The sequence below is a fragment of the Salvia splendens genome, chromosome 1 (genome assembly GCF_004379255.2).
Source record: "Salvia splendens isolate huo1 chromosome 1, SspV2, whole genome shotgun sequence".
In the NCBI taxonomy this organism is placed as follows: domain Eukaryota; kingdom Viridiplantae; phylum Streptophyta; class Magnoliopsida; order Lamiales; family Lamiaceae; genus Salvia; species Salvia splendens.
Genome location: NC_056032.1, coordinates 40731353 through 40742054, shown reverse-complemented (window position 1 = coordinate 40742054; position 10702 = coordinate 40731353). Strand labels below are relative to the sequence as shown.

At 36.8% G+C, this 10702-nt stretch overlaps 1 protein-coding gene across 2 annotated transcripts; it reads left to right on the top strand.

Annotated features, from left to right (window-relative positions):
- Positions 1–6415: 6415 nt before the first annotated feature.
- Positions 6416–10026, top strand: LOC121751729 (AT-hook motif nuclear-localized protein 22-like). Of its 2 annotated transcripts, none has more exons than XR_006040181.1 (2): positions 6416–8693; positions 9717–10026. XR_006040181.1 is itself a non-coding variant. In XM_042146529.1 (2 exons), the coding sequence occupies exons 1-2, from the start codon at positions 6779–6781 to the stop codon at positions 8581–8583; spliced, it is 846 nt and encodes a 281-aa protein (XP_042002463.1). In that variant the 5' UTR covers positions 6416–6778; the 3' UTR covers positions 8584–10026. The 2 variants fall into 2 exon arrangements, 1 of the variants encoding a protein (XP_042002463.1); XM_042146529.1 differs by having other exon boundaries at positions 6416–7607; positions 8567–10026.
- Positions 10027–10702: the final 676 nt, after the last annotated feature.

Genomic DNA, 10702 nt, shown 5'->3' with positions numbered 1-10702 from the left:
AAATTTTTTACCCCAAAAATACACACTTTCATCTATAAATACCCCCAATTTCACTCCCAAAAATTCACATCAAACTACACAATTCTCATCATCATTCTCTCATCTCCATTCTCATCTTCAATCTCTCATATCCATTTTCATCTTCATTCTCTCATACCCTACAACATCACTATGTCCGGCCAAGGCGATAACCCTACGGGCTCCCACGGTTGGAACCCCGAATGGTTCGGTTCACAACCGTTTCCTAGTCCGGAAACGGAATATTCGGCCCCTCCTCAAACCCAAGATTCGGCCGTTCCGGGTGGCTACCGTCCATACCCAATCGACGACCAAGGTGCCTCCGAAGGACGATACGGGTGGACACCGGAGCCTAGGCCGACCGCCCCCTCCCAACCTCCGCAAGCTCCTACTCGCGGCAGCGGTGTCCGCACACCGTACACGCCGGCGGAGATGGATAAATTGTTCAAGGCGTACTTCGAAATCTCCGAAGATGCGGCGGTTGGCACGAACCAATCGGGCGATCACTTTTGGTGGCGCGTATCTCGCCGGTACAATGCAAGCCGGCCGCCGGGAACGATCGAGCGCAACGAGAGTATGGTGAGCAACTGCATCGGCCGAGCCAACGACGAAATTGGCAAGTTCAATGGTTATTTCCTCCAGGAGTCGCGGAATGCCGGGAGCGGCCGGAGCGAGGTCGACATCATCACTGCGGCGCTGAGCACATACCAATCCATGAACGGTAAGTCGTTCAAGTACCTCAACGTTTGGCAGGAAACGCGGTTCCACCCGAGGTATCTGGGAGGCGTAACATCCTCCTCTAGCGGCTCCTCCAAACGGTCAAGGTCGGTATCCCTATCCGACTCCGGCTCCGAAGAAGTGGCTAGCCAACTCGCCGGAGCTAACTTGGGTAGCCCCGACGCCGGACCAAGCGGTTCCCAACGCCGACCGCAAGGAAGGAAGAAGGCGGCGGCCGAGCGCCGGCGCTCCGCGACTCCATCGGCCCCCGCCCCCGAACCCGCACCCTATGTTCCACCTCCACCCCCGAACAACTCGTTGTGGGCCCTTTTGGCCCAACTCAATATGGCCGATAGGTCAACTATGACCCCCACGCAACTTCAAACGCACGAGGGCATGATAGTGGGTCTCCAAAAACAATTGGGGTTGTTGCCGCCGGATGAGTAGTCTTCCTCGGGTAATATTAGCCAATAATTATGTAATTTTTATTATTTTAATTATGTAATTTTTAATTTTTAGGATTTTAATTATGTCTTTTTTATTTTATTTGTATTTTGTAATATTTATTGTGATTTTTAATGAATTTTAGTATTATGGAAATGTTTATGTTTAATTGAATATTAAATTAATTGTGCTCGTCCTTGCGGAAGAGCACAGTTGTGGATGTTGTGCTCTTGCTAGAGAGCAGGCATGAATAGTACCGCCCGGGCCCACAACCGTGCCGCTGGCAAGAGCACGGTTGTGGATGCTCTTAGATATAAAAAAACAAAAGAGAATATAAGAAATATAGATCGAGATTGGGGAAGTCGGCCTTCAGACACGGTCTGCTTTGAACAGAAGCAGGAGTTTTAGGTCCAATTCCCCATAACATGTGCTCTCTCTCTGTCTATACTCACCGAACTTGTCGTCTTTCTTCTTTCATTTTGGCTCCATTCCTGCGACCTCAACAAACCTATACTTATCATACATCTGGTTACTCTACATTTTCTACTTCCTTTACACTCATTAATCTATTTTATTTATGATGACTATATAAATATACTACATATAAATATACTACTCCTTAGTGTACGAATTCAAATCTCCCCATTGGGGCTAAAATGAAGGTCTTTAATATTGAAAATGAAATCATTTACTTTTATATCGTAGACTACAATATAATATGGGGCCTGTATCGATTAGATTCTAAGCCCTTACCAAATCGAATCTAAACGAAGAAGAGGAAGAAATTCGACGAAGTTAGCTAACACTCAATCCTAAATTTTGTCTATGAACAAGAAGAAATTTCATCTAAAAACACGAAAAAAGTACTCCATCCATCTACAAATAGAAGGTTTAGTTTGACTTGATACGGATTCTAGGAAATGAATAGAAAGTGAAAGAAAAAAGATACTAGTAAAAAAAAAATCAAATGAGACATTTATTGATGAACGAAAAAAAAATTCAAAATAGGACGATTATTGGAAGACATATGGAATATTTTTGATACGGGGTTTTATCGAAATGTTTGCATAAAATAATGTCGTTGGCAACTATTTGAAACAATGTCATTGCTTTTCCCATCTTTTTAGTCCACCCAGGTCAACTAACGAGTCACATGTGATTCAACTTTACTAAAGTCAATTGACGGAAATCTCAAACACTATCAAAGTTCATAATTTTTACCACCAATAAATATCAAGTTCATGTAAAAGTTAAGAATTTTACCATAGTTGATGATATTAAGGGTAAATAGTCAATTTTGTCTATCATTTGGACGTTTACCCAAAAATGTCCCACTCTTTAGGTAATTAACATTTAGTATCAATCGCTTCATTTTTAAGAATAAAATGTCTTGTAAAATTTTCGTGCAATCAGAATATTCATATGACAAATGAAATAGTATGTCGATTACCCAAATTACACATTGGTTACTCAATCGACTTGTAATTTTAACTGTCATGTCGATATTCCGACCGTCATAAATTATTTGCAGATTACCCTTAATCTTTTATCCTAATACTATTAATGAACAAATAGCCCTAATTACTAAACGATAATAGTTTCGCACTTGAATTCAAAATTTTTAATTATGTTAAATCTATTGTTTCTGATCATGGAAATTAGTTTGCATTTAAACCTCCTTCAACCAAGAATGGTAGTTCAAGTGATCATGGGATTTAAGTTGGCTACCTCGTGATACATATTCCATCGCGCTCCAGTTTAATTACCTAAATTTGCTCACTTTTTCTTCAACGCCGTTTAGTTATAAAATTTCGCCTTTGTTTCTAAAGAAAGGATCTAGTCACCCTTTTCAGTTTGACGTGCATATTTTTAATTTATTCAATTTTTAGATTAAAAAAGAAGAAAGGGAATGTAGATTAAAATAAATACGAAAATTAGCACACACATATTCCCTCTCCAAGTCCACTGCTTCATGCACACAAAGAATGAACCTTCTGTTTTATTGCAAGAATTTTGACCTAAGTTTCAGTCAATTTACACTTTACAAAATTATCATTCAAATCAATTTGGAATTAATCAATTGCAAATTGAAAACTCACTCTTTAATTATAGTAAATTGATATCGATTGATATATATACTCTCTCCGTCCGCCGTTAGGAGTCTCATTCCTTGGCGGCACGAATTTGGGTCTCATTTGTGGGAAATTTATATATATTAATTTTAAATGAGCTAGTAGATTGTGAGATCCTATTACCATTTATAATAATAATGAATCAGGACTCCTATTCGTGGACGAATTAAAATGGAATATGGGTCTTATTTGTAGGAAATTTGTATATATTAATTTTAAATGAAATGTGGGTGAAATGAGTTAGCAGAATGTGAGATCCTATTACCATTTATAATAATAATAATAATAATAATGAATCGGGACTTCTATTCGTGGACGAACTAAAATGGAAAAACGAGATTGTTATTCGCGGACGAAGGGAGTAAATATTAATGCTTGAGAAAATGATGAGGACGGCATTGACAAAAACGACGAATAATTGCCAAGAATCATGGTTTAATTATGCATCGTATTTCAACATCATCATCTGTTAACACTAACACCCTAAAATTTTGCCTCTTTTGTTTAATATACATGAGAGATGACCCGTTTCAAATCAATGATTAATTTACACCTCGATTTGACGGAATGACATATATGTATTTTGCCACTTCAATAATTAGAGAAAGAGTTGTTGATCTCGTTCATCTACCATTTCTTCTCACTTTTCGGACATGTTATATATCTTGAACTCATACATGGATAAAATAAGGGGTCTGAATATATAATCTGAATATATAATCTTTCTCATAATAGAAAAAGAACACTTATTTTATCTAGAAGTATACCCAACCCAATGGCGGATGCATAAAAAAATCTTGGCAGGGGCTTCACTAGTATGTGAAAAATAGTACTATTTCCCATGATCCATTCAAGATGACTTGTTTTCTTTTTGACATCATCTCTATTTTTTTCTTTCTTAATTTAACTTTGAATAGAACACCATATAAAATCTCATTTCTAGAAAGAAATTTCGCTTTAAGCAGTATATTAAAGCGATTCATGTTGTATTTATATTTGTTATTGTTTGATAGTATTTATGTACTCCCTCCGTTTCGCCATAGTTGAGTTATTTTACCATTTCGGAAAGTTTCTTCATAGTTGAGTCATTTCCATATATGGTAACTTTTCTCTCTCTCTCTCTCTTACTTTACTCTCTCTTACTTTATTCTCTCTACTTTATTCACTTTATACTTTATTATCTCTACATTTTCCTCTCTCTTACTTTTTTTATTATTTATTCAACACACCCAACATTACTTTCTAAAACTCCGTGCCGAAAAGTTCCGCCTCAACTATGGCGAAACAGAAGGAGTATTTTCATGGATTGAATTATATATTTTCTGAAGAGTGTAAATATGATTTGAATCTACTTCAAAATATTCAACTTAAATAACTTAAATTCTAACCCACCATAAAAAAATTTAAACCTAATATTTTAAAGTCAAGCAAAATAATCATAAATTATAATTTTTTAATAAATTATACAACTTTATATGAATTATACTATTACACGTCCGATGCTTATTTTTTATATTGTATTCTCATATTTCAATAATAAAGTAAATATAAAGAATTATAAAAAAAAATTAATGTTTACATAATTGAATAAAAAGAAAAATCATGATGAAAACTGAACTTAAATCAAAATTGGCTAAAAAGTTGAGCCACTAAATTTCCTACAAACTATTTGATCGACCTCGATTGTTTTTTAGTCAATTAATGTGATTTATCATTTATATATCAGTTTACGGATTTTTTAAGTGAATTAATTACATATAGAAATAAAATAGATATAGTAGTTTTTGGAAAGTGAAATTATTTGGTAAAGTCAATAAATGTAATAGGCACATCAATCAATAAAATAATATAATAATCCTATATCGATGGTCATCTTCTTCCTTCAGACGTTGGGCGGCCATTTTATTTCTTTATTTTTCTCACTAAGTTTTCAATTTACAGGTTCAATTCAGCCCTTCCTATCAAAATTTTTTTGTTGATTTATTCTTTAATTGCACTATCTTGGCTTGGGTTGAAGCTTGCTTTAGAAATTTACAAAAAGTTTTGAAGTATAAAAAAGAGAAGAAATTAATTTGTTGGCAGGGGCTTAAGCCCTCCATTCTCTCTTACTGTGTCCGCCACTGAGTATACCCTATTATGAGAAGATTATATGTTAAAGATCCCTTATTTTGATCACCATATCAATTTTTTTATATCAAAATTTATGTCTATAAATAGGGATATCTATCGAGCCAACAAACTAGGGTTTGGCCAAATCGTATTAGATTGTAAGATTATTCGATTACAAGTCATTTGGATTATACTTAATATTTTTGGGTTATAAATTGTCAACCATAATATTAGCTAAACATTCGGATTTTGAGCTAACCCGTCAGACTAAACAAACTCAATATTTTAACTAATACTACTATATCGCTATTGATAATTTTGTATCTATAATAAGCGAATACACATACAAATTTACTCTAAACTAATAACTTATGGAGTGACGATAATATAATTTTTTCCTAAATAAGTAAATTTATAAAAGTAAAATAAATAAAATAAAATAATGAGTATAATTTTTAAAGAATGAATCAGAATATATTTTCATGTATATAACAAAAACATTTTACTAACTTTTAAAAGTATGAAAAAGTAACGAAAATTGAATACTAAATGATACTCCATAAGAACTACTCCTGTATAACTCATTTCATGCCAATCCTATCAAATTGCAAACTTTTTCGATTTATGTTTATACATATTGTTATATTTTTTGGGCTATATTTTTAATCTTAATCCTATAAAACTATAGATATATTATAATTAATCCATGTGTTTCAAGTTGAACTTACACCTCTACTAATTAAGGATCATGAATCACGCCCTTCAACTTATTAAATCGGCGATTCGATAATGTGAATCGTATACAAGTCTGACAAGGAGAATATCTATCTCGTGTATTAATTGGAAATATACCAGATTGTTCAATAGGTAAAGATCATTATCCGAATACTTGGAGATTAAAATATTTTCAGTGGCTGATTGAAGCAGTATATATAAGCATGTGAGTTTAATTGTGGAATACGAGTATTAAGTAAATGAAGGAAAGTAGTAAAAGAGTAAGTATGGTGGATCAAAGTGTAAATGCAGCATCCTCAAATTGTGTGCGATGAGGGTTTTGTAGACAAAGGAGGGCCCCATCACCACCGCCCATGCGCACCCTTTCCTCTTATTACCGCACCTCCACCATCATTCCATTTCCTCCCTCTACACATCATATTAAACTAGAAGCTCAAGAAGAAGAAGAAAGAAGAAATTGAAATCGGAGGATCAATATCACATTTATACTGATCGATCGAGGATAAAGCCAGGGATGCTTAAATCAGCTGAAGAAATTGGTCAAGCTTGAATCGATTCAGTTTCAAATTGTGCCTCTAATCACAATTACTAATTTCTAGGTCAAATCGATTTGAAGTGAATTAATGGATCAACTAGCTCACGGCCGCCCTCTTCCGCCGCCGTTCCACACCCGAGATCTCCAACTCCACCACCAACAGTTCCAGCACGAGGACGAGCAGAGCGGCAACACCAATCATTCCCTCAGCCTAAAGCGCGACCGCGACGAGAGCTACGGCGCCATTAATAACCCCGCCACCATCTCCGAAGGCAAAGAGGCGGACCAGGGCGAGGTCTCTCGGCGGCCCCGGGGTCGGCCAGCGGGCTCGAAGAACAAGCCGAAACCCCCAATCATCATCACCCGCGACAGCGCCAACGCGCTCAGATCCCACGTGATGGAAATCGCCAACGGCTGCGACGTCCACGACAGCATCTCCACCTTCGCCACGCGCCGCCAGAGGGGCGTCTGCATCCTCAGCGGCACCGGCACCGTCACCAACGTCACCCTCCGCCAGCCCGCCGCCCCCACCTCCGTCCTCACCCTCCACGGCCGCTTCGAGATCCTCTCCCTCTCTGGCTCCTTCCTCCCTCCCCCCGCCCCTCCCGCCGCCTCCGCCCTCGCCATCTACCTCGCCGGATCGCAGGGCCAGGTCGTCGGCGGCACCGTCGTCGGCCCGCTCCTCGCCTCCGGCCCCGTCGTCATCATGGCCGCCTCCTTCGGAAACGCCGCCTACGAGCGCCTCCCGCTGGAGGAGGAGGAGGCGGTTGGGAGCGGCGGCGGAGGAGGAGGGCAGCTGGGATCGCCGGCGGGGATGTCAGGGCCGCAGATGATGAGTGATCTGAACGCGAATCTGTTTCAAGGAAACCCTCAAAATATGGTGCAAATCCCGGCGGCGGAGGCGTATTGGGCGACAGGTCGCCCTACATTTTGAATTTTGAAAAAAAAGAAATGACTTTCTCTCAATTTGCATTAATCTACTTTCTTTTCTCTTGTTAATTGGTTTCCGGTAAGAGTAGCGTTTCTTTTTCTCTTCTCTTGAATTCATGGTTGGTTTGGTTAATTACTTAAGAAGAAGCATGCAGCTTTAAATCCAGCAAGGGAGGTGTAAATTCATGAATTCTTTTGTGCTACATTTTCATATTATCAAATCTTGTTACATTACAATCTCCATCTCCTTCTTCTTCCTCATTCTCTTTTCATGTTTTAACATACACTTGCATGAGTTATTAAGACACAGAATGAAAACCCCAAAACATCCAACTGATTAGTACTACTACTTCTTCTTCTTCCCTTTCAATCTCATTTTCTTTCTATTTTGTGGCAACTAATAGGAGTTTTTTTTTCAAACTTGAATAAAATTTGCCTTTTCCCTCTTCTCTTTAAAATATTCATTTTTTTACTATGTTTAATAATGTCAATGATTTCGTCTAAAATCACTTATCTTCATTTAAGAATATTACCCTCTTGAAGGTATGAAAAATGGTTTAAAATCACTTTAGTATCATTTAAGAATATGATCATCTTGAGAAGAAAGGAAATATTTAGATGTAGATGAAATCATGAAAACAATTAAGGCGGCACAACTATTTTCCGTCATCTAATGTTTGAGTTTCAAGAATCTGGTGTTAATTATGGCTTATGCACTATATAGAATGCTGAGTATCTTAAAATATTAAGTTGCGACATGTGTAATTGATTAATATCCATATAGTGGACATAATTGATGGAACTAGAAGTGTAAATGAACAGAGAGGTATGGGCTTAACATTGTGGGTTGATGATTTCTAGTTTGAATGCAATAATAATAGTAGGAATATTAATTTGGAAATAATATTGGTGAGTATAGTGAATATTGGGTTACTTACACGTGCAGTGGCCCGGAGTAGCTGAATTACAAGGCACAACTAACTCTTTGTAGCAGGGATTAATGCAGTAGTCGCAGATGCAGATAAAAGTTTCCACCACCTCTTAACCTCAGTCTGGTCACAGTCATAGTTGAGGTGAGTAGTCTGTCTCCAGTCTTAATTCAGGAAATTAAGGTTCACTGCACTTAGCCTACTGACATCTTACTGCACTTAGCACTACTTGGAGCTACATTTTATTAAATTTAGTAAGTTTAGGTATGTACTTTAGTTTCCAGGTTTTAAATAATTTATAAAACTCAAACTCATTTTATCCTCAACAAATCTTTGGGTTCTAAATTGTGGTTGTTTTTTTGTAACTTTTCCAAAGTAAGTAAAATTGCATCTCTATGATTGTTTGCAGAGTGTTGATTTCACTATATATGGGTCGTTTTAAAGATTGAATTCTACCTCACATTATAGAGCAACTAAACATTCTTAACTTATTATGTTTTTCTATTTTTTGAATTTATTATATTATTAAACAAAACTAATGAAAAAAACATTACGTATAAATAAGGTTAATATTCTAAACTCAAACCACTAGTATTTTGCGTCTAGTGTTAGTGTTTTCCAAAAAAATCTAAACTTTGATTTTAATTAAAAAATTCAAACTTTTAGTGTTTTATCATAAAATATAATGCTATATAAATTTAGACGACGAAAACTTTTGTCTAGGTGGCACCATGCCTACAACTACAAGGATATATATATATATATATATATATATATATATATGCACAATGGCAGCAATTGAAATGCATCTTGCTTGGAATTTTGTAGATTTTAGCTTTGAAATTAACCTATAATTGCATTTAATAGCTGTATGTATTTATGAAACTTTAAAATTTCTTAAAGTAGTACTCCCTCCATTCCACAAAAGATGTTACACTTGTGGGCTGACACGGGATATTAGAAGGTTTTATTTTATGTATTATGGAGAGAAAAAATATAATTTTTATAATAATGTGAGAGATAACTATTTTTGAAAATGAAAATGTAACATCTTTAGCGAGACAAATTAAAAAAAGAAAGTAGGACATCATTGATGGGACGGGGGAGTATCATTTTATGACCGCAGTTGTAAAGACAAATAAATGAAAGAAGTTGCATGATGCATAGTGAAATGGTGAGAAGATGAAAGGTGAGTTGCGGCATTCACGAATTCCTTCCCCAACTTGATGCTTCTATAGTCTTGCAGACACGACAGTGACAGATTCATTCAACTCTTGAATTCATTTATGTTTCACATTGATCGTAGTAAAAATTGTCAGCAATGATGAGAGTGGCATTGTATTTTTAGTCAACATATGCTGACTGATGTCTGCCGCATAAGACATCATGCATGACATTACTGAATTTTGTAATTGTATAGCATGACATTTTATGAAAATTACTGTTCAATTTATGGGTTATTATTACAAAACAAAAACCGGAGATATTTTTGAAAAACTTTGAGAGTTGGGCAGCAAAACACTATTGAGGGCACCCGCAGCGGCGCGCCACCGTCCCGCGTTCCGTCGCGGAGGGACAGAACGCTCGCGCGACGCGTTGCGGCACATCGTCCCATCCCGCGCCCGTCCCGCGACCCGTGCATGCGAGACACGGGACGGGCTGTCACGCCACGCGCCAAGGCGACGTGGCGCGCCCCTGCGCCATGCGTGTAGTGGGCGTCGTCACGCAGACGCAATAAATCATTTTTTTTTAAAAAAAATCGAATTTTTAAAAAAAATTCTTTTTATTTATAAAAATTATTTTTATGTTTAAAAACAATTTTTACAAATAAATGAATACAAGAAATTCGTAATAGCTCATATTTATTTGATGGGCTTGCGAATTTATGAAATCATTCTTGCTTGTTTCTCTTTTATAGAGACATCATTGAATGTTTTATGTTTCACTTTCGATGAGGGACAAAATCATTCTTGGTTGTTTCTCTTTTATAGAGACATCCTTGAATGTTTTATGTTTCACTTTCGATGTGGGAAAAACCCATTCTTGGTTGTTTCTCTTTTATAGAGACATCCTTGAATGTTTTATGCCTCACTTTCGATGTGGGACAAACTCATTCTTGGTTGTTTCTCTTTTATAGAGACATCCTTGAATGA

Bases quoted from the DNA above. Each gene is read 5' to 3' on its own strand.
- LOC121751729 (XM_042146529.1), top strand. From the start codon at position 6,779: ATGGATCAACTAGCTCACGGCCGCCCTCTTCCGCCGCCGTTCCACACC.